Source organism: Chelon labrosus (genome assembly GCF_963514085.1).
Source record: "Chelon labrosus genome assembly, chromosome: 18".
Lineage (NCBI taxonomy): Eukaryota > Metazoa > Chordata > Actinopteri > Mugiliformes > Mugilidae > Chelon > Chelon labrosus.
Window position 1 is genome coordinate 20,850,055 of NC_140351.1, and position 24,019 is coordinate 20,874,073.

Here is a 24,019-nt window from a genome sequence, read left to right on the forward strand (position 1 = left end):
GCCCAGAAGTATCTCAGAGATACGCAGGTCAGCAGAAGAACCTGATGTTCTTACCTGATTATTTTACTTCATTATTGCTCTCCGGATTTCAGCCTTAAATAAAGTTACCAAAATAAATAGAGTAATGCAACGTAATTACTGTTTCCTTGGAATCCAGAAGTTCTGTTGGCAAAAGATAATATTTACCTTATTTCTTAATGTTTAAATATGGTTAAATATGTGCTTGCCTCTTTTCTTTTTAACTCTCCCCAGCTATTGGAACCAGTGGCTTCAGCCCAAGACAAACTCACCAGTTCTCTCCACAGATTTACCCTTCCAAGTAAGGTTTCTTTTATTTTTCTATAAAAAATAAGCAGCATCCAACTTCATTTGGATCTTTAATTAGATCCTTGTGCTAGATCTTGGTTTTCTGGCTGGCTTTGTTTGCCTGGATGTCTGCAGCTTGTGCACTCTGAAACCTGTTGTAATTATTATCTTGCAAAAATTTCCTTTGCCATTTGTTGTTCTTTCACTATGTATACGAGCTGTGAGATGCTATCTATCTTACAGCTCGGCCGAGTGTTTAGAACGAGGTAGCGCAGTCACGAAGAATTTGTCAGTTAGCAAAGTTTGTGTTTCGGTTTTGGGGGGCTTAAAACATGGCTCTCTTTCTTTTTGCCTTCCTTACTCACTTTTGTTTTTTGTTTCCTTTCTCAAATAGCAGAACATATCCGCATATTCTTCCTACCCCTTCATCCCAAAATATGGCTGCGTATGGACAGACGCAGTACACCACAGGAATGCAGCAGGCCGCAGCTTATGCTAGCTACCCCCAGCCTGGCCAGCCCTATGGCATCCCAGCTTACGGTAAAATAAACAGTATTTGTAACCTCCTTTTGCTAAGTATGTCATCCAATACTGTCTGTCTTCTTTAAATTGTATTCATGCATAGAATGAGAATTGTACAGCTAAATATTTTTCCTTCCTGAAGGTCATGACTAAGACTTTACTCATACCAAACCATGTTCCCACATTTCCTCCTGGAAGGCAGGGGCAGCAGAATGCTGAGTTGTTGTTTAGTGCCTGCATATTCACCTTCAATGCAATAAAGCAGAATTTGCTTGTGAAGCTTTTCACATAGATCAGAAAGATTACTGATAGAAATCTGAAAACAAAAACTGGTTTCCTCTGGCATCGCAAGAGAAAGCATAGAATACATGGCTCAATGTAGGCTTTATTTGTCCAAAGTCTTTGGAGTGTTTTGACCCCAGAAGACTGTCCAATATGTGCAGGAATTTACTTTGTTTATTTGAATGGAGTCCTGCACCCTGCAATTGCATAGAAACTACATTGCCAGGGCCATTGTCAGTATGACTCACAAACACAAGTAGGATGTCTTCAGCTCTTCGTCTTGTCACAGATTACCTATATTAGATAATAGTAATTATTACAATTATCATAAAATTTGACAAGTCTGGTTGTGCATTTAGTTTTTACTGACATGTAGTCAACTTATCAGCAATGTGACAGAGGCCAGTGCACGATAATATTTCTTATCAACCCATGATAGTGGAAATCAGATAGATAGATAATCACTGCTCATCCACATTGTGATTAGTGTGTTATGCTAACAGACAGAGGCGGTATCCCTTTGCTGTGTCCAATGTAATTTAAACCTGTGTTGACTGTTGTCTGTGCATCAAACCGATCTGGTGTCACTAACTGATTTAGGTCCATTGTGGGCAGGCATAAAGACGGAGGGGGGTTTGAGCCAGTCCCAATCCCCTGGACAAACGGGCTTCCTCAGCTACAGCTCTGGCTTCACCACACCACAAACAGGACAAGCCCCCTACAGTTACCAGATGCAGGGTGAGGACATCTTTGGGATTTTTCATCTCTCTGTGCATTCTGAGAAGTCATGGTGTTATAATGCAGCCTGAGATGTAGTCTGTTTCTCTTAAAGTTGATGGTTTACTAAATGACACCAACATGACACTATTAAGAGGGTTTTTGTAGTTCTAAATCTAAAAATAAGGTTACAGTTTTCCTGTTTTGTTCCTTTGTTTTTACTTGGCGCACCGCTTTGTGTATCTATTTCATTTCTTTGTCAAGATATTCATCTACCGCTAAGGCCGTTCTAATATTTTTCATTGTACTGTTTTTCGAAAAGATTAGAGAAATCGGTCTCTGTTCTTGATTTAAGAGCTTGCAGAGCCAGACTGATTCACAACACGGCCCTCGCCCTCACCCCAGACAATGGCTGTATCCCGGCGGTGTTATGTGCAGCCACAACGGCTTCCTCCCTCTCCTCTCCTCTTAAAAGAATCAACACAGATGGAAAAATGGCAGGCACTTAGGAGGCACCAGCCATGTCGCTCCCCAGCCTTTGTTTTTTTTCTCCCTGTGATCATATTTGTATTTGGCTAAGAGCTGAGACCATAGAGATTTATGGCCTTGGAACCGATAAAGATGAGTTGTTGCGCCTTGCACCCCCCGTTTTTTGCTCTTTCTGTGCCGTCAGTCTAAATGTAGATCAGGTCTAATGCACAGTGTGTTCCTATTACCCTCTCTCTCGCTTTCTACTTTCTCTGTTGGTCCAGCAAGCCTCTGTCCCACCTGCCCATAAGGACAGTTTGCTAGCAGCTAGTACAGACTCTGTGTTCTCTCTTGTAATATCTAAAGTGTAACAGTTGAAATATCTCCACATGTTGCTGAAAAGCCTCCAGAGCATTTCACAATAAATAACGCCAGCTCAGCAGCAGATGTGGCTCGGGGAAGCCTCTTTTCCACGCCTCTTAACCAAATACAGTTGGCCACAGTCAGAGTTTTGCAGCACGCATCTGAGCACCTGAAAAAGGAGAGGCAGAGACGGGGAAAGAAACGGAACAAGAGCCAGAGCATGTGCGGCAGAATGCACAAGCTGCTATCCTGCTCTTAGTGGTTTAACTCACGATGACAGTATTATGTGCCCATTCATCTTCCAAGTATTATGCTCTTAGCCTGTCTTTCTTTTCCCTCTGTCTGACTCTGTTTCTCCCTCAATCTCTCTTGCTATCTCTGGCTATCGGATGCCCCACGTTAGCATTAAGTGCATTAGTAATTGACGGCCATGTTAGATGACAGATTGACCACTATTCTGGCCCTAGGTTCTCTAACTGTTGCTCTGGCCCTCCGCCACGCCATCATCATTACTCTCTCTGGCCTATTGATCTGCCTGGGCGATGTGCCTCAGGCCTGGGTGTCCCAACCAAAGACTCCTTCTCCACATCTGATACTCTCATCTCTGGTAGTGTCCATGCCACCAGGCTGTGGCCAGCTGTCAAGGCAGCGGACGATTAAATTAATGTTTTTGCTCCTTGATTTCATGTCCAATGCCATGGAGCTTTGTGTGGTTGCAAAAGTCGTGGCACCAAATCATCCAAGGCTTTTTCTGCGTCTCACTTTTGCAACATCTTGTGGCACTTTATTTAGGGGTTTTCATGGATTACCAGAAAAAGGCCAAAACATGAGAGGTGTGTGAAGAGACAGAGACATTATTCTGATGGTGGGACTGAGCAGATGCTAATTAGGTGAATAATTGGATTCCAGCATTCTGTCCCAATGGCACCGTGAGCTGAAGAAGCCAAAGCCTCGGCTGCCTTTTTAAAAAAGAGAGCCCCATCTGGACTTGATAGCCTATTCCCAAGTGGGGCATACAAACTTCTGCTACAAATATTGTGCACTGATGATAGACATAGCCCATGGCAAGGGGACTGATCAAGCAAAGCAAATGGACTTCCAATTGTGGAGCCAGAAGGCAGTAGGGAAGGAGGAGAGGAGGGAGGGATGATGTCTGGTCTTGAGTGAGTGAACTAACTGGAGCAGGACAGGGGGAGGGAGAGAAAACATGCCCCCCGGGGGAACCGCAAGACCCCCTCTTTCTTCCCCGACTATAACCAGCACCACCACTCCCAACAGCAAAGACTCATTCTCACTGGGCTGGCAGGGGTCCCCTCAGCTTTTATGTGGCTCCTTGTTCTCCACAGAGCAAGCCTCAGACTCTGCCAGTGAGCGCTTTTGTGACTGTTTGAACTGTGCATTTGGCTAATTTGTTGTCCTCCGCAGCCTCACTCCTTGTCTCTGACTTGTTCTCTTGGACTTTCACTTGATGTTGAACTTTCTGCAGGGAGCACAAAAGTTTTACAAATCCCCCTGCTGCCGTTGAAATATTAAACAAAAAGCAGAGAGGAAACATCACTGCTAAAAATTGCAGGTAGAAGCCAGGATGAAAAATGTGTTAGAAATCTGCTGTGTGTCAAATTGCTGGAAGTAGAGGGTGGGAAAGACAATAATAACAAATAATTACTAGCCACCGGTAATCTTAGGAATCCGGGAGGTGTTTGTTTTTAGCCGCTGTGCTAGGTGTGTATCTAACGGATATGGCCAAACACTGGGCTATGTCTTTTAATATCCGAGTTGCTTTCTATAGGCTGCCTTTCATGCCCCCCCCCCCCCCCCCGCCACCACAACACTACCCCTCCACCCACACACACAAACTTCTCCAATCATTCCCCCTTTTCTGAAAGCTGCTTCACGTTTGTCACGGTATGGGAGGGCCCTCCTGATGGGGCCAATGACCAGAGGATGAAAGGAGCTCCCTCAGTTTCTCTCTTGACAACAAAGGTGTAATTACGCCCTCATTTAGGAACAGTAAATTTATCTCCTGCCTTGTTTTCACTGAAGCGATGGGATACTTTTTTTGGGGGGGGTATGGGAGGATCAGGGTGGTGATAAGTGAAGGAGCTGTTCTAAAGAATGGACAACCAGTCTGTCTCTGTATGGACAGAAATTAGTAATAAAGCCTGCGGCTATATTTTTAAAGCTTATAAGAACTGCTATGACACTGAAATATTAGAATACCATATTGTAGTAAAAATATTCAAATAAAAGCCTTCAACGCTGGATAGAAAGATCTCCCAAAACTGTACTGTGTTTGCTATTTTATATTACAGGCCATATATTTTACAATTTGCACGTTTATAAGCTGCAAAAGTAATCATATACTAATTCTAGTCATATATAGACAGAGAATTAAACATGAGTCCATGCCGTATTTATGCTTTGCATAGACTGTCTGCACATTAAATCAAGTGCTTCCTGCTCGCAGCTGAATTCTTCAACAGTGAGCACTTTGTGACTAAAGGTTCTCCTCTTTATAAACATGGTTGGTGCTGCAGGCAATAGAATTTCCACTAAATGGGAACCTGCTTAACTACGTTTTCTTTTTAAGGGATGAATCACTTTCATTTGGTGGAGCGGTGTTCAGTCAAAAATATTGAGCTTCTGGGCAGTAAGATTTGTCACACTTCATTTTATACATTAACATTTATACAAAGTTTATTGTAAGTTACATCGTACAAATGAAGATAGATATATGGCAAATAAAATGTTTTTTTTTTCTCAAAGACCATTGAACGGTTAAAATAATTCTCAAGTATTAGGATAGGTCTCTACCAGTCTGCTACCCCCTTTAAGCTGCTCCTCCTGCTGTTCCCGGGCTTCACATGACATTACAGGTGAATGCCATTCAAGAGAGAAGTTGTCCCTAGGGCTACTGCTGCTCTTCTCCCCTATAATTCTCGGCTTGTATATTATTAAGCCATTAGATGCTATCAACCCTTTTGAATGATTTAATTACCCACCATCCTTTGAGCAAGTGAAAAGAGGAGCATACATATTCATTGAGGCTTCAGCAGCGAACCCTCCCAGGGCTACTCACTCCGACCTCAGCCCTCCTTACCTATACATCTCTGTCACAATGCCCTCCGCCCCCTCTCCCCCCAGCACCCTCATGCTCCGTCCCAGTGCATGCACCTTTTCCACCCCCTTCGCCCCGCGCTACCCTTCGGTAGCTCACACACAACAGTCTCTTGTGTTCTTCACATTGTGCGGGCTTGGAAGCGGGCTCTGCCCCCCACCCCTCGCCCCAACCCCATCATTCATCAGGCTTGATCCAATCACTGATAAGAAAAGAAGAGGAGAAAGATAAGGCCACTGTTCGGAGTGCTCCCTGAGGCCTCCCTCTGTTCACCATCTCAAATAGTTGTTTTGAAAAAGACTAATCTCTTTTTTTTCCCCCCCCTAACGATGTGCCATTTCATTTTTGTCACTGCCTTTCTTTCCACAACGGCAGATTTGATCTTGTCTTTTCATATTAACACAGTCTATGTATAACTTCTGTTATTTTTGTCCCTAAAGGTAGTACTTTCACAACAACGTCGGGGTTGTATGCAGGAAACAACTCCCTGACAAACTCGACCGGCTTTAACAGCACACAACAGGTAGCTTCACTCCTTCCTTATCGCTCTATTTCTTTAATCTGGTACCAATATCCAGCTTTCAGATCATAGTTTATGTTGGAACTGCAGGCTCTGAACCTGGAAATCTTTATGAAACATGCATACTCAATATGTTGCATTTCACCCATGACACATTCAAACATAAATCACTCACGGTGTCAAAAGCTTTGTACACAGGATTATCTATTGCACCTCCTACAACACATATGTATTATGCCACAGAGGAAAAGGAGAAGGAAAAAAAAAAGACAGATCGTTGTCCAGATGTAGGACAGAACAGACATGTGTTTGCATTTATTTTTTGGAATCTGCTCTGTAAAGTAGCAACAATGGTGCAGGGCATATCTCAGATTACTCTGCCAAACCTCCTGCTTATTTTCTTCAACTCTGCTACCTTTTGTCTATCTTTGCCTCAGACGTTTTGATCAAAATCTCCCCTCTAACATCCCATTTTACTTATTGTTCATTTACCTTGTTTTTTTTTTTTCTTATCTCCATCCAAATATAACCTACGTTTCCCCCCATTTTCCTACTTTGTCTTTCTTCACAGGAGTACCCCAATTACCCAGCCTTTGGCCAGAGCCAGTATGCTCAGTATTACAACAGCTCACCCTACACTTCACCCTACATGACGAGTAACAACACCAGCCCCAGCACGCCCTCCACCACCACCACCTACACCCTTCAGGAGCCACCTACTGCCGTCACCAGCCAAGCCCTCACAGAGAACCCAGCCGGTAGGAAACGAATCTGAATTTCAAGAGCCATGTTTAATTGTTAATCCGAACCTCAACGTTCACTCTGACTGGAAGTTCACTGCTCTCCATAAGAGAGCATGAGCTAAATCCAAAACATCTTTGCTGTAAGTACGAGGCAATTTCGGGCCTGTGCACGTAACAAAACGCAGTGTGCAGCGACTAAGAAGTTTGAACAGAACTGAAATGTTGTTGAATTTCCTATAATTTTATGTGACATTAATGCATCATCTGGCGATTGAGATTGTGTCTTTATAAGTCCCTCAAGTTTTTATGACTGCATTTGAAGTTGTCATCGATCAACACCAAAGACGGCCAGCTTTAAATAACTATAATTTCATGCATTCGTCCAGTTTGGATAAATGACATATTTGCTACTTGTAGTTGACGTGCACTCTGTTACCTCTTGTTTATTAAATCAGTATGGAGCACAATGGCTTTTAGTATGTGTTCTGCAGCTGATTTACGATGCGTTTGTTATCTGGAGGCCTAAATAGTCTGCTTTTGAATAATGTCTCGTGCAGGATGCTGTCTGTCCTGCATCAAAACAAATGGTCACTCAAACGTCTCTTCTAAGAGCAAGTAATAGCTCGTCTTCGACACACACTTTTTATACCCTTCCTTCTTTCCTTCCTTTCAGTAGAGTACAGTACCATCCACAGTCCATCAACCCCCATTAAAGATTCAGATTCGGATCGATTGCGCCGGGCCTCGGATGGAAAGTCACGTGGCCGTGGAAGAAGGAACAACAACCCATCACCGCCGCCCGACTCTGACCTTGAGGTAGGGTGAGCCCGCTACCTTGGCGACAGACAGCCTCGCCCTGTCTGAGGCACATGGACACTAATCCACTTACTATATGGCTGCCACACAACTTTAACACTTGATGGCCATTAATTCTTAAACACTTTGTTCCTTAACTATAAATGCATTATTGATGCATTGTGGAATATATGACTCATCACCAAACACATATCTTATATAAACTTCTCATGTATACCTTGTAAATAAACAATAAGGCCTGTGAATAAATGAGTCATCACTGAAGTGAATAATATATATATTCTAGTCACGGAGGACTGCTCACTGGCTGAGGCTAACAGTGGTACTGTTGCCCACTTTGATAGTGACCATATGTCAAAATAAACTCTTAATAATTCTGAAGGCTCTTCATTAATATGTTATTAATTTGAATGAGGATAATAGCAGCCATTATAGCACTGACATCATGGCATGTTAACATATCTAGTTAATTAGTTTGTCGCTATTGATTACTCTAATGTAAAGGGCAAGGGGTGGAAAGTGTGTAGTGGGGTGGTGAGAGAAGTGTTGCGGTGACCAACCCAAGCAAATGGATCCTGGTCCCTGCGGCACACAAATACACGCTCCTGGCCTATTGACCAGGAGGATCACCTTGCAGCGCTACAGAGTGCACCATTGATTTTGCTTCTTTTCTCTCTATTTTTTTCTTTGTTTCTTTCTTCCCCCCCTTCCCCCCATCTCTCCAGCGAGTTTTCATCTGGGACCTGGATGAAACAATCATCGTTTTCCATTCCTTGCTTACGGGTTCTTATGCCAACAGATATGGACGGGTGAGTGACATCAGACTGTGGCAGTAGCAGCATGGCACTTTATCATCAAAACACATAAATATTAAAAGGAGGGGGGAAAAAAGGATTTGAGTAGAGTAATGGTCACTGAGCAGAGGAAGCAGAGGATATATTTCACTTAACCCTAAGTCCATAGTGAGAAGATAGAGTGGAACTCAATGTACAGATAATTGTTTCTTTTTTTAATAGGTCCAATGAGGCCTGTCAAGTATTTGACTGCTCTTTGCAGCTGTTGAAGCTATGCATGGCTGGTCGGGGCTCGGCTGTAGGGGCTCACAACAGTTGCACTGTGGATGTCTATTGACACATCTTGAGTGTTCCTTTCTCCTTTAGAAATGCCACATTGTTAGTTTAATTAAGTGCTTCTCAATCCGTGCTTTTCAGGCACGGATCTCCCTGGAAACGCTGGCAAAAGTCCACCAACTGTAATTCAGTCAAGACTCCAACTAGAACCCGGAGATTCTCTTGAACCTGCCTTAATTGGGATTCACATTAAAATACATATACATGTGTATATATATATCTTAACTACCATATGTTATTATTATTTTAGTGAAAGGTCATTTTCTATCCCATGTCACCGTGCATAATCATAAAATGAGGAGTTTACTTTTCCAGGCTCTGCTATTTGTTGTTTCATGTAAATTGCTTCTCTAAATTTAAACTTTCAAAACAAACTATTTGGGAGATGAGGCAGAATCCTATTCTCATGGTTTTGTTGAGGTTCTATATAATTTTCCAGTTACATCATCCTTTCTGTTTTTCTGTTTCAGTGTAGTTCATATGATTAAACTCAGACTTTACTTTTTGTTAGTTAATTCATAAGTGGATCATTTATTTTGTCTCAGAGTAGCATTTCTAATCACCAATTGTTATGGCTATGGATGCGTCTGGTTTTGGAGTTGAAAATGACATATTGCTCCTCATATGTCAGAGAGCTTAGCGTCTGCGGCCCATGCTCTGTGCCTTTGTTCTGGTATGAAGGGGTGTTTGATGGGGGCAGTGTTTTGTTTTTGGGGTGAAAGACGGCTGCCCCATGACCCCGCGCTGTTTATTTACTTAATTCTCAGCCCTGCATGCTGGGTAAAGAGAGAGCTAAGGCTTAGGGAACTGTGGCTCTGTGACGAGGGGCTCATGCACCACGCACACACAAACATGAACATGCGCACAATCACCCATAAGGTCTCCAGTATGCTCCTTTGAAACAGGAAACACTCCTGACTCCATAAGGGCCCGCTCCATCAGAGCTCATATAGGATGTGACAGCCACTAGAGTTTCTCTCATTCTCTGTTTTCTCTTTTGTTCCCTGCGTTTCTCCTTCTCTGTTCATGTTATCCTCCTTTTTGCCAACATTTCTCCGTCTGTCATGCTCCAACCTGCTGACACTCTCACACTGAACCAATATTATAAGAGGGAGACATGCTTCCTCACAGCAGCAACCACAGAGCTCACTACATCAAAGCATATCAGAAATGCAGATCTGTAAACTACCTCAGAAAAGAAAGTGCGGCAGACCAACATCCCCCACAACCACCTATCCACCACAGCAACCACCCCGTCTCTCCCCCTTCTCTTCCTCCTGTCTGTCATTCATGTCATCTCTTAGTGGCATAAACAAAAAAAGTTACAAAACTGTTTTCCCTCCTCGCTGTTCTGAGCTTACTATAAATAGATGTGTATCTGAGTGAGTGCACATCCACACTTTCTCTTGTTCACTGTGACCTCCCACCCACTCTCTCTGGCTCTTTTTTTGCTGCCTCGTTCCCTCATACACACATAAACACACTGCTGTTCTTATCAGCTCTTTTAATTGGCATCAAGGCAGCTCACTCCCATAAAGCTGATGGCTGAGGCCAGCTGTGCTGCTATTGGGCTGGCCAGAGCCAGAGCTTAAAGTGGGTGGGGATGAGGGGGCTGTTATTGGTAGGGGACTCAGAGGGAGGGGGGAGGAGGGAGGAGGGCTTGGCGCCCCCCCTGGGGGCACTGACATCTCAGGACAGGTGGTGCTGGAGCAATGACAGCAGCAGCACTTTGGCCTTCTGGCCTGCTTGTATTCTTAACTCCCTCACTGACTGATTGTTTAGATTTAATTGGAAAGGATTCACTTGTGCCAGAGTAGTCTGCCTTTTCCCACCAAACTGGTCCATAACACTAAATCGCCAGCAGCAGTAGAGGTTGGGAAGAGGGAGCCGTTAGCCTGTTGATGTAGAAGTGTAATTACTTTTGATGAATTCTTATTGAAAGACTGATTCAAACTGGGAGGTTAAGGAGAAGGGGAAAGTCTCTGGAAGTGGGGCTTGAGCTCTTCTTGTGTGGTTTGTACTCTGTCATTTTAGTGAAAACATAAGCATTGTGGGGTGTGACAGCTAATCAGTGGAAAGCTCAGGTGTGTCTTTAGGTGGTTTAACTGTAATCCTTGCTTCTGGTGCTGCCCGGCCTGTCTTTAATAGAGGTCTCTCCCAGCTGAAAAAGAAAAGCCTCCTCTACAGCTGGCTATTGTCTTTCTTCATCTTTTGCTGGCTGGACACAATTTGCTGATTAGAGATTTAAGATATAAAAGGAATTCAATTTATGTTAAAACAAGTAATGATGCAGATTGAAACAGAAAAGAAGAAAGGTGTTATGAATAAGTTAAACAAAAGTAAATGTCAAAAGAATTTTAATATGGGAACCACAAGGCGTGTATATTTAGAAATGTTAAATGCATTGAAAACTTTTTGCCTATTCATTATCTTTTTAAAGGGAAAATCATGCACATTGTCACTGGCTCATTAACTATTTACAATGTAGTTCAGTCCTCTCTAGGTATTATCTTACAGACAGCGCAACCATATCGCCATTACAGCACGTGTCACATTACTCACCAAGATCATGATTTAAGGAAAAATAGCAGTTGCCTCTGCTGCAGAGGTCTATAAGCGTATATTTTCTTTTGGCAATTATTTTGCAATTATATTAATAAACTCCCATAGTGCCTGTTAATTATCTCAAGAAAGTTCAGTGTGAATAGTGCTCTATCACCTACAGAGCAATCAGATGATGCATCTGCACAAGTATGTGGAGAATGGGCTATTTACGACAAGGCTTTGACCCCGGCTCTTCTAAATCGACCACCCCTCCTGAGAAGAGACATGCTTTTACTGCATTCATTCAAGTCTGTGGCAGTTCTGATGGCTATTCTGGTCCCTTTCAGAGGGTCGTAAACAGGGCCCGAGACTTTCAAGTCCGTCTAATGTCTTCTTTTGTGGGACTAGCCTGCTGTGGAATTTAAAGGGATTCTGTGTTAATTAAGTGGCTTACAGGAAACATCATTACTCGCTGCATTCCATCATCTGCTTCTTCAAACAAACAATTGTTGTTTGACTGAATTACTTTTGTCTATTTTTTTTTTTTAGGATCCACCAACATCTGTATCATTAGGCCTGAGGATGGAAGAAATGATCTTCAACTTGGCCGACACACACTTATTCTTTAACGACTTAGAGGTGAGTGTATTTGTGTAATTGTGTCTCACTTTTGCTTTGTTGCGATTCTCCACAAATGCCTTCTGTGATGAACAGGAGTGTAAGCGTAACAGTCCATTAAGATTTTAGCAAAAGCAGCAACTGTTTCATAGCGCAGAGTTATCTGTCCCGTAGGGGTGAAGTATTACCTCAGAGCCCAGGGGATACCATGAATTTTACATGTTCTGTCAGTCTCCTCAGTCACCAGCCCTGCCCCCACCTCCACCTCTGTCCCACTCCCGTAGCGGCTAGTGCAATTTGTCAGACTCTAGTGTTTCTGTGGCCTCGCTGTCTGGCTGTGCGTCGTGCTGTGTGCTTGGTGTCGCTGTCCACCCACACCGCAGACCCTTCCGTCGCAGCGTATACTCCCCCGCCATCTCCTCCCCCGCCATCTCCTCTCCCATTCTTGCCCCTCTGATTCATGTACGGCTAGTGTAAAATCTTCCCCTGGGGCACAAGAATAGAGGGATCAGGGTTAGGGAGGTGCATGTGCAGTGTTGTGGGCTGTCTGAGTATCCGCTTTACTCTGGGGAAAGGTGAAGCAAAAACCAGAGGGTCCGAGATGCATATAGGCTCAGGCTGTATGTGCAGAAAAATGTGTGGCACATGCACCAGGAATTGCATGCGCTCTGTCCAGGCCCAGATGTCAAATCCAACAAACTATTGATTCACATCAGGCTCATAAACAACAATAAACATTTTTTTTCCATGTTATTTCCCACAACGCAATTCAGTTCTCTGTCTACAATTTTATTCAGTTTTTATTTCCTCAATTGTTGTCCATACAGCCTCCTCTCAGCCTCTCTTTCCTGGTGAATCTGATCCCGCTGACCCAATGCTTTTTCCTCAGTGTCCTGCTTCATGCTGACCTCACAGGAGAGGAAATGTTTTGTTTGATACTTAAGTGTGAAGAGATCTGCGGCCAGTCTGCCAAGTCTCATTATTCACCACCATGTTCGGCTGTGTTGCATGAAGCAAGCCCAAGAAGGAAGAAAAAAAAAAAAAAACTAGAGACAGAGAAACGGAGAAAGAAAATGTTCATACGCCCCCAGACAGACGAGGGACTGAGAGAAACGCAGTCGTCGTGATCAAAGTTAATTGACTGCAATTGGCTGGTTAAATATTTCCTTATGTCTTGGCCATGTAGAATCCATTCTAGCTGCACTTTATTTAATAGATGTGCCCCAATCATTTGGAAAAAATGGCAGTTTGCGACAACGCTTAAATGTGGTTTTGCTCAACATCTGTCCTGTGTTTTGATTTCTTTTCATGTGTGATGAAACCGTTCACAGATGAATTGGCAACTCAGAATACTTATAAAATTATTTTAAAATCCCGCGCCCATATTCCTTCTGCTTTATCTCAGTAACAAAATTGTATGATTTTGTTTTGACACTTAAAAGATTCCGATTTTACCCAGCTCAGGCTAGAGTACGCAGACTGTGGCCTGCTAGAACAATGGTTTTTAGAATGTCCAATGTAAAGACCTCTGTGTAGACGCTGCGGTGATTGCCATTAACAATCATACCAGAGGAGGAGTGACATTCTCTTGAAGACATATTGATCTCTCCTCTTAAACTGCGCTGGGCCAGTCTGAGTGTTAAGTGCCAGTTCTCAGCAATGCCTAACCAGTTGTGTTTCCTCTCCTCTGATTTACAGTCCTCCATCTCAGATACAGCTAAATAGAGTCCAACTATAAATACCGCAGCCAGCAGCAGTTATGTATTTAAGCATGTGCAGAAATGCATATGGTCCATCTAATTTAGTCTAAGCCATAAAGGGAGACCCCCAGAGGCTGTGCAGAAACACAGGTGCAGCGTTAGTGGCCTAACGGTGTGTGAGTGCTCCGTCCAAGTCTTAACACTCTTGTTCTGCCAGCCTCTGCGCAGGGACATTAAATAGGGGTTCTGCTTCCTTAAAAAATCACAGTGCACACAGTTTTTAAGTATTTTAATTTTACCAAAATGTTTTTGCGAGATATTAATCTTTCCTGAACTTTTTAAAACATTAGAATTCCTAATAGGGTCTCTAAACATTACAGTTAAGCATTATATTGTACTCGGACTGCAGAGGCTGCAGCAGAAGCTTAGCTTGTGTATTAGCGTATTATGTCGATTCAGTTGTGTGTGTGTGTGTGTGTGTGGCGCGCGTGTGTGTATGCGTGTGAATGGAGGCTGGACCATGTTGATGGAGCTGGTGAGTGACGATTCAGGGGAAAGTCATAAAAAGAAAGAGGGCATGCCGAAGGGGTCAACAGGGATCAGTTTCACCCTTATGTCTCTCTCTCTTTCCCTCTTCTTCCTCTAACCTTTTTTCTGGATCAGCGCTCTCTTTTTTTTTTTCTTTTTTTTTTTTTTTTCATTCACCGTTTTTTAAGTTGGGTCCCAGAAATGCGGCAGCTTCACCTTAAAGACTTTCCCTCCCAGCCTACAAATCTCTCTATCGATCGTCCCGAGCAAACCATTTGCTACTCAGCCCTTTGAAGGACGGTGTGGGATTGTATGGGCAGCGCAGTCTGTTTCTATCATCAAAAATGCTCCCACTGAAGGACGTATTAGGAAAGTAATTCAAGGCAATATGATCCTTATTGAAGTGATCTCCACTGTATTAATTTTTTTCTTATAGAAGAAACTGTATTTCAATAGCTGACACATTATTATATATAGATTAGTCACATTCAAATGTTGCAATTTGTTAATAAATAGCAAAACATATATAGGTAATTAGTAGTTTTTATTTTATTTATTTATTTCTAGTTTTTTAATGTATTTTCTGAGTTATATTCTTTTATCAGTAAATTATAGATTTGTTGTTCATATTCAATTTGTTTTAAATATAGCACATTTTTCTGATGTCAGGATGCCATTTTTAGTGCTGGGGCAGGAGGTTTCATGTGGAGTTAACTGATGGTCTAAAGTGATGTGTATAATGAAGCACACTGAGGCTGAGTTCACTGGGAAGACTGACAGCTCTCCTGTGACTCTGGGTGTGAGTTTAGTATAGGTGTGCTGCCGTAGCCCAAACTCTTGACACTGAGCAATATGTGGGAACCAGGGGCCTCTCTCTTGCTGGCCAAGCCCCCCCCCGTGTTCCCTTCTCAGTGGGGTACGGGGGCTGCCGTCTCCCACCTCCTTGGGTGAGAAAACAACCCTCCGAGTCTGGAGAATAAAGGGCATGGGGGCAAACCACTCGCAGGCAGGGAGTGGGGGAGAGGTCTCTAAAGGTGGCAACATTTTAAATTAGTCCTCTGATGTCTCCATGCTGTGTGCAACGCTGACTCACGCACTTGTACACATGCACTCTAAACACGTGGTGCTCGAAATCTTAGCACGCACACACACACACACATACATACATACATATATATGTATGTATACTGTACAAACACTCAAGTATTCATGAACTCCCTCACACACACACTTACCTGTGTAGCAGTCCAGTAACATTGTAATCTGACTAGCTTTTATAGCTCCCAGCCTGCAGTCGCAGAGTTGAAACCTCCTCTGTCACTCTCACCCAGGGGCTGCCTGTTAATGAGAGATGCTGTGAAAAGTTACCTTTTTTTCCTAGTGGCCTAAATGGTCCTCCAGAGCCTCTTAGTGTGGAGCCATTCTGTTGGTTTTATGTCCCACTGCACATCTTGTACTTGCCATTCCATTTGACTGGTAGCTTTTTACTGTTTTCGTTTAATAGTTTATTATTAGCTGGCTTTCTAATATAATTTAAAATGTAATTTGAATATCTCAGTTGACCAGTTAGAATTAACACTTAAGCTGTGTGAGATGAATGAATTATTTATATTACATGAAGAATAATAAAAGAAAGCATAAAGATCTGCACTAGAAAAAAATCTCAAACCAGTTTTTAATCCCTCTTTAATGTTTCAATATGCAACATGTTGCTGAAACCAAATGATGCTATTTTCATACATGGTATATTTTGTCAGATGGGCTCCTTTGGGTGTGTAGGCCGATGTTGGTATTTCATCATTTCCTTGGCCACTGATGCAGCCGTTCTGTCGTGTTCCTCGACATAACTCCATCAAGTCTCGAGGCAGGGCCACTGATGTGTTTTGGAACGACTACAGACAGTGGAGGTTTCAAAGTCACCCTGCCAATCTTCGCTCCACAACACCCCCACCATCTACCCGCTATCCCAACACAGCCAACTCATACACCAACAAGGGTTGAGGCTGCATGGAAAATATAACATTACCGTCTGGTGATAAATGATGATATTTAAGAATAGATTTCTTGTCCGCCGTTAAAAAGGGAGACACAGCACCTGCCTAATTTTGGTTTGCGGTGGAAGGAAACAGAAACAATGTGTGCAAATGTGTTCAAACAACAGTCCACTTGGCTGAAATAAACAGCTCCACTGTGTTTATTGTCGGTGAAAATGCTGAAATGCAGAGATGAGATTTGACATCGCATTTAATGTCAATGTCCTTGAGGTCCTGATTTTGTTTTTCTTTTCTTTTTTTCTTTTTTTTTTGGTAAAACCAGCATAGATGTCTCTGTACCTGTGCTTTGTTTGGCACTGCTGTTTGAATTCCGTGACTGTTCAAGCACAGATTGTGGATTGGAATGAAGTGGGTTTGAAGAACTCTCTCTTTGTTACCCACATCCTGTGTTTGACCCCCAGATAATCACAGCCCCCCTCCCTCTTGCACCCTCCCTCCCCCTCCCCCTCTAGACAGGGGTTGCCTGTGGTGGGAACGGAGGAGGAAGTTGCTGGGGGTCACAAACTACGGGGGGGATGACAGCCTCTGCCGGTAGAGTGGCAGTATTGAGAACCTGCGAACCGTGGTCGAGCGTTTTTCACATGGCATTAGCGTGTAGGGTCACAAAGAATTTTGTGATGATGGCTGTTATCGCTCACACTGTGGTTTTGACCACCCACCCCCACCCTGACAGAACAGCTCACCTGAGAGAGAAGGCCAGAGGGGGGGAGAGAGGGGGCAGCTTGTATCCAAAAAGTGGACACTATTATATGAGTGACCTAGACCTTCATGGGGGGAAAACCAAGTCTGACAGGGAAGTTAACATGATTCTTTCTCTGTTTTGGTAACATGCATTGCAGGGTTGCCCCGTCTTTCTTCTCCGTGCCTCTGACTGTTGCAGTCACCACTCTGAGCTCTTTCCAGGGCTACAGGAAGACTCAGGCCGTCACCGCTGATTGCTTAATGACAGATGCCAAGGGAACAAAGAGGGCTCTGATAGCTTCCTCCCCAGTCAAGGCTTTTCAACAGACTAGTGGAAAGACAGAGACAGAAGAAGCAAGAGAGAATAAATGATGCAGAGGTGAAGGCAGAAGCGTCCTGTCTTCAATTTATATGCTTTCTTTTTCTTTTTCTTTTTTTCTTTTTTGCACTTTTCTTCTCTCCTGCAGAGATTAAGTCAGCTTGGTAGCCAATAAAAGAATGCTAGAGATGAAGTTAACAGAAAGACGCAGTGTTTGCATAAGGAGTAATTGCGATGGCTTCTGGTGGAGGGTCTTCACTCCTTAGTACAGTAGGAACATCTGGTGCGAGTTAGTGGTGATTGTAGGTTTTAGAGAGACCACTGTTTGCTTGGTGAGGGGAGAATGGGGGGACTCGATGGAAAAGAGATGTTCAAACGGTTCTAAGAAATTCTCAAACTGCCTCTCAATGTCTCTCCATTGTGAAGGCCTGTCAGTCTATTACTCGCGTTATGCAAACAAAATAATAACAGCATGTTATTTTCTCTTTCAAGCCCTCCAGTGACTCAGTGACAGTAATTTCAAGTGCTTATAAATTCTTTTTATGAAGTCCTACATGACTGGAAATAAACTACTTCATCATAAGGTGACACTGAATGAACCACAAAAGTATGATTTTACCTACATTTGTTTCTCAAGTACATGTTTTATTTGGTTTCATGTAAGTATATTTCCACCTACAAAATTTTACAGACAGCAGAGCTTTCAGGCGTTTATTTGTAAAATTCAAAATGATAGCCCGAATAGTAAAATTCACCGACCAATGTTGTTTCTTTCCATTCTTTCCACTTCGACCTGCACCACTCATGGCTCCGTGGTGTTTACGAGGCCTTCAGAAGTGGCTCCTAATGAGTGTGTGTAAGGGTTACTGTACAACATTACCCACAGCCACCTACTCTATTAGCTTTCCCAGTCCTCCCAGGGAGCCAGTGCAGAGGTTTATGCCAGCCCCAGCTGGGAACAGTAATTGTTGGGCTCATTCTTCCAACAACTCCCTTTTTATTCCCAGTGCGCGTACACACACACACACAGACAGACTTCTATCTGGAGGTTTGAACCCTGATCATCTATTAATTAACCATTGTGACACAATAGAAATGCTATGTAAATATGCAAAAAAAAAAAAAAAAAAAATGAAGCATGAAGTGAAAGACAGACATTAATTAACCCAAACCTCTATATTTTTCTTGGCCATTTGTCTTTTTTTTAAGACTTACATTTGTTGAGGTTTGGTGTGTTTATTAGCTTTGAGGATTTGGACCAGCCCATGAAAAATAATTCATAATCAGGCAGCAGTCCTAATGGCTGCAGTTAGGCCTAATTACTGAGACATATTTTGTGTTTCGGGTCATTGTGCAGTTTTGGCTGTAGGTCTGTAATTAACATGCTGAATAACATTGTTCTCAAATATCTGTTTGGTCCGTGCTGGCTGTCACACTCAAGAAACACAAAGAACCTTACATGGGAAGAACCAGTATGAGGTTATTGTCAACAAGGTGCAAGGAGATAGAATTTGGGATGATATACCTAGTGAGTGGAACTGAAAGGTCTTAACCAAAGAAGGTGGCAAGAGCCGATTGTCGGCAGATTGGGTCTAATTCATCAGCAGATAATTACTGGATAATGGAAGCATTCCAGTCACTTGCACCCAAATGGGAGGTCTTTGAAAGGAAGCTTTATGAGGTGCTTAACCCAGGGTGCTGTTTTTGTTTTCCTAAACAAACAGACATGCCTCCGCTGCTTAAGGAATTAAGCACACCATTATGTCCGGTCTGAGCTCTGTTCTGAGGAAAATGTGTGGATCACTTGTGAACATAAATTGTCCACAACTTTGTTGGCATGATATTGTCAAGCTGGGACAAATTGCTGCTTTCTTCGACCCTTAAAGATCTGCTGGTGAGTGTCTGGAAACAGATTAGGCTGACAGAGCAACGAGCCCCCATCTGCACTCCACTTCAGTGGGTAGTCTATCTTCTGGAAGGCGGCGCTCAGAGCTGGCTCAATGTGAGGTCACTTTGGACTCTGTTCCCCCTGCCTTTACCCCTTACTCTCCTCCATCTCCACCTCTCTACCCTTCCACCCCCTTATCGGGGTGCCGGTGCCCCGGAGAGGAGGGGAGAGGGGTCACGGGGTCAAAGTCTTTTCCTCTTTGGATCTCGGGGCTTGCTGGGAGAGGCTTGGCGAGAGAATGGCTGCATTAGAGCTAGGGTTGGGGGTCAAGATTTTAATTCTGTTAAAGAACAGCTGGTTTGAGTTTCTCTTCACGTCGCTCTTCCCTCCCTCTCTCCACAAATCCAGGGAGATGAAAAATTTGTTCAGAGGGGAACCAGTAAAATAAAAAAGGTTTACGGTCCAAAGCCCTTACCCTTACCCTGCTCTAGCATTAGAGAGGAATGTAATAACGTCAGCATTTGGCCTCAGTTAGATTGACTTAAAACAAGGAAGTTCTTTCTGTGTTTTGGTGTCTTAACAACCGGATGAAACTTAATTAAAAAGCTCAAAAAATTGGACGGGACTTTTCATACTTGAGACGAGAGGAATTCTCTTCCTCAAGTTTCAATTTCCATGAGAAATTATTATTTCTCACATAACTTTAAACAGGTGAGACAAACCGTTTTGGCAGTTATGTGACCAATTAAAAACCTGGAGCTTTCCAGAGAAATTAGAAGAGAAACTACATCATAGAGATATCACATGCAATGTAATTCACACTAGATTAGAGTTGACTGAAACAAATTTAGAGGTTAATGTTGCATGAATGAAATTCTTTTGCTCTTAGCGAGGCCATTGCTCAACCTCCTGTTGTCGAAAATGCTCGCCGCACATTCAGAGTTTCAGCGAAAAGCAGCTTGCCTACCATGTCTATTCTCTGCCCCATGTGAAATGTGTTGGTCTGAATGCCAAGGCAGGACTCCCTCACATTTCGAGCTGGCTGATGGGGCGGAGAGAGGGGAGGAAGGGGGAGGCACTAGAGCGCTCCTATAAATGGAAAACTAATAACAGATTTTTTTGTCTGCTTTCTCCTGCGCTCTTTTGCCGGCTGGCTGGCTGACTGGCCCCGGGGCTGTGTTGGTGTGTGGCGCAGCAGCAATCAGAGGTCATAATTTCATTGGCGGTTAGCATCAGGTTCAATTTTTCTAGTAGGTTACATTTACCAGAAAGTCTGGATTGTGTTACGGTGTACTGGTGGAATCAGTGCAGAGCCGCAGAATCCCTCCACCTTTCCAAGAGGACCCGTGCACCCCCAAAGGGGAAGAGGCGTGTGCACATGTGTTTGGACGTGGACACACACAGACAAACGGGCACATGCACAGACCATTAGTGCCTTGTCTTTTATGTTATTATGCCTTATCTAGTCTCCATTCCTCTACTATACTTACATAGTGTTAGTGTTTAGAATTTCTGAATTGAGCCTTATTGGTTATGCGTGTGATATTCATATCTTTAGACCCCTCTAGTGGTAGCAGTCCTTTCAGGGTAATGATAAGGGTAACAAGTACTGATTCAAAAGGATATAAAGAAGAAGTCACGGCACATGGGTAGACTGTGGTGACACAGCACACATTCCTGAATAAATATGTTAATTCTGGTGATAAATTACCTAGAACACGAGTGTCCTTTCCCAAAAGAGAAACCTAGTTTAAGAATATGTGTCTTAAAGTACATGATTGTGTATTTCAGGAATGTGACCAGGTTCATATCGATGATGTGTCCTCTGATGACAACGGTCAGGATCTAAGGTACAGAACTGGTTTCAATTTTTGATTCATCAGTCGGTCACGTGTGTCTTCTCACGTTCTGCCGCGACTGGTGAAGCAGCTTGCCCTAACCGGTTCTTTCATCTTCTTTATTTTAGCACGTATAACTTCAGCGCTGACGGTTTCCATGCAGCAGCTACCAGTGCCAACCTATGTCTGGCCACAGGCGTGCGGGGAGGCGTGGACTGGATGAGAAAGCTGGCCTTCCGCTACAGACGAGTAAAAGAAATCTACACCACCTACAAAAATAACGTCGGAGGTAATCCCCAACAAGCAGTGCCACTCTGTACAGATCTGTTGAGGAGGAATGAGTTTGCAGATGTTCGTGCGCTTGTGTGAGTGTCTGCGTGTGTGTGTTCTAAAAGCATACATGCCACACCACTTGGTCAGGGTAAATTTTGAGAAATTTCAGTGGTATTCGGAGACCTGGTCCAACCCAAACAATGTTACCCTGCCTTTCAGGTCTGCTGGGCCCAGCCAAAAGGGAAGCCTGGTTGCAATTGCGAGCAGAAATTGAAGCCTTGACGGACTCCTGGTTAACACTGGCACTGAAAGCACTAACATTAATCCACTCAAGGTAGGACTCCAGCGAGGAAAATTGTACCCAGTCCCATACCACACATATATAAACGTGCATGTGGTGTAAATAAGTCAGCTGCGTACTCCCAAGCTATAAAAGAAAACACCAATGCTAAAGATTTGTCTTTTAGACAGCTCTTTCATCCAAAATAAAAGTGTGAAAAAGGAGATGAAGCCCGATCCTTCATTGCGGGACACGTTTTAAAGATGTGATACATTGCGGTGTCTTTATTTCCTACATGCTGTGTTTTCTTTTGTCCTCCCTCAGAGTGATTTAGAACGATGTCAGCGCTCTGATCTCCTCCGTCTTTGCATTGCAGGTCAAACTGTGTGAATATCCTGGTGACCACCACGCAGCTCATCCCTGCCCTGGCTAAGGTCCTGCTCTACGGCTTGGGAATCGTCTTCCCTATTGAGAATATTTATAGTGCAACCAAAATAGGTAAATACTTCATTTTATATGTCGCGTCTGAACCTGTGATTTGTTTCTCTTTTGTTTTGCCCACTGTGCTCAGTCTGTCACTGTGGGATGTGAACGCTTATTATTTTAGCCTGCTGAGTGTAAGCAGTTAATGCACACATGCTACCTAAGTGACGGGACCGAGGCGTGGATGTTGCGGGACGGTCGGTCACCGGAGAGGGTTGATGTTCTTCTGTGAAGGAATAGTCCTAATCAGCCTGGGATTATTTTCTTGGAGCTGGGCCTGTGCTGGGCCTCTCCAGGCCTCTTGCGCTCTGTCTCTGCATATGAAACCACTTCTGCACATTTATGTCATTCCAGAGCAACGGGACCCCCTTCTCTTCCTCCCATTTTTCTTCCCACCTTCCCCCTCTTCACCATGGCTAATGCAAAATAAAAAAAACGCTTCACTCTTGCGCCATTTTCTGGCCCATCAGTCAGGCATCAAGCTTGTCTTTATTTTAGGGGGGATTTTATCATACCTCTTTCCTTTAATCTGTGTTTAGTCTCTTTGTACACACACACAGTGTTTTAAAGTGGCCCTTGTCACCCCATGCCTCTGAATCAACGTTGTGTTTGGTGTGAGTCTTTGCAAGCGTGTGTGCCTGTGTATCCGTTTGCATCCATGCAATGCTCCACTAACAGCCTGCTCTTTGATTCCTCCACAGGGAAGGAGAGCTGCTTTGAGAGAGTAATTCAAAGGTTCGGGAGGAAAGTTGTTTACATTGTTGTTGGAGATGGAGTGGAAGAGGAGCAAGGCTCAAAAAAGGTAAGGGGGTACCACCAAACAGAGTGTCATCTGGTGAAAAACACTCATGAGAAATACATGGAGCGCGGAGAAAAAAAATGTCAGAGCGCCTGATTATTTAGCGCAAGGTCAGGAGTTCATCGTGAATGCTTATGGAACACAAAACATACCTGCCATACCTTTCCAATGAAAGGAATCGGCGCCCCAGCTAGCCTCCTCAACAGTCTTGCTTTGCTTTCATTCGTTTATCCTCTTACAGGGCATCCAAGTACAAGAGAGAAAGTCTGTAGTGTGTAATCAGGGCTCTTCCTCCGCCATCTCGGGTTTACAGAGCAGGGGAGGGGAGAGATGGCATAATTATATATTCCTGCTTGGTGCTGTGAGCAGTGTGAATGCTGCATGTGTAATGCTATACAAGCCCTTTCAGGCATGTTGAAGGCACATCGTAAATAGAGCGCACATAAAGGAGACTTAAATCATTGTTGATGAAATTAGAATATTTACTGCAGTGACAAGCCTGTTAGCACGAGATGGGTCAAAGAAAGGCTCGAAGCCGACATCTCCCACGTACTTTTTCAGGAAACATCATCCGCGCGGATGGATGTGACTTGCCCCGTTTCTGTTACCTGTCGGCTCTTGCTCCGTTTCTTGTGCATTCAGCGTTTATGTCAGGTTTGGATGTAAACCAAACGCCGCATCTAAGCCGCACACCGAAAACACTCATTAGCAAATTAATCAGCGGCCCACAAGCATATTTCCGTGACAGATATGGTGAGCCACAGTGTCAGGCTGAAGACATGGAGTTTCCCTTTGAAAAGCCTCCAGCTCCTTTTTTCACCTGTATCTCAGTAAACAATGACTAAAAGCATAAGGATAGATGAAGAGTGATTAGGGAGTAATAACAATCTTTACCCTGGATAAAAAGTGTAAAGCAATAGCTCTGTAATATGAAAAGCGAACACGCCCTGGGAATGTGCTCTCTCTCGAGATGATTGCGGAAAAGGATGCAAATATTTTTACTCCGTCTTGAGTTGTTGGAGTGTGACA

General features: G+C 43.5%; 1 protein-coding gene across 8 annotated transcripts in view; it reads left to right on the plus strand.

Annotated features, from left to right (window-relative positions):
* eya1 (EYA transcriptional coactivator and phosphatase 1) overlaps positions 1 to 24,019 on the plus strand; it is a 62,321-nt gene that overhangs the window by 35,031 nt on the left and 3,271 nt on the right. For 4 of the 8 annotated variants that reach the window (XM_084565761.1, XM_084565763.1, XM_084565766.1 and 1 more), the window contains 13 exons: positions 253 to 319; positions 701 to 846; positions 1,726 to 1,848; positions 6,217 to 6,299; positions 6,868 to 7,054; positions 7,713 to 7,855; positions 8,581 to 8,664; positions 12,079 to 12,168; positions 21,109 to 21,167; positions 21,284 to 21,444; positions 21,648 to 21,762; positions 22,085 to 22,206; positions 22,893 to 23,573. In XM_084565761.1, the coding sequence (XP_084421887.1) occupies positions 253 to 319; positions 701 to 846; positions 1,726 to 1,848; positions 6,217 to 6,299; positions 6,868 to 7,054; positions 7,713 to 7,855; positions 8,581 to 8,664; positions 12,079 to 12,168; positions 21,109 to 21,167; positions 21,284 to 21,444; positions 21,648 to 21,762; positions 22,085 to 22,206; positions 22,893 to 23,086 (1,574 nt within the window). In that variant the 3' untranslated portion in view covers positions 23,087 to 23,573. Of the gene's footprint in view, positions 1 to 252; positions 320 to 519; positions 847 to 1,725; positions 1,849 to 6,216; positions 6,300 to 6,867; positions 7,055 to 7,712; positions 7,856 to 8,580; positions 8,665 to 12,078; positions 12,169 to 21,108; positions 21,168 to 21,283; positions 21,445 to 21,647; positions 21,763 to 22,084; positions 22,207 to 22,892; positions 23,574 to 24,019 lie in introns of those variants that run through there. The other 4 variants (XM_084565768.1, XM_084565764.1, XM_084565765.1 and 1 more) reach the window with 4 other exon arrangements.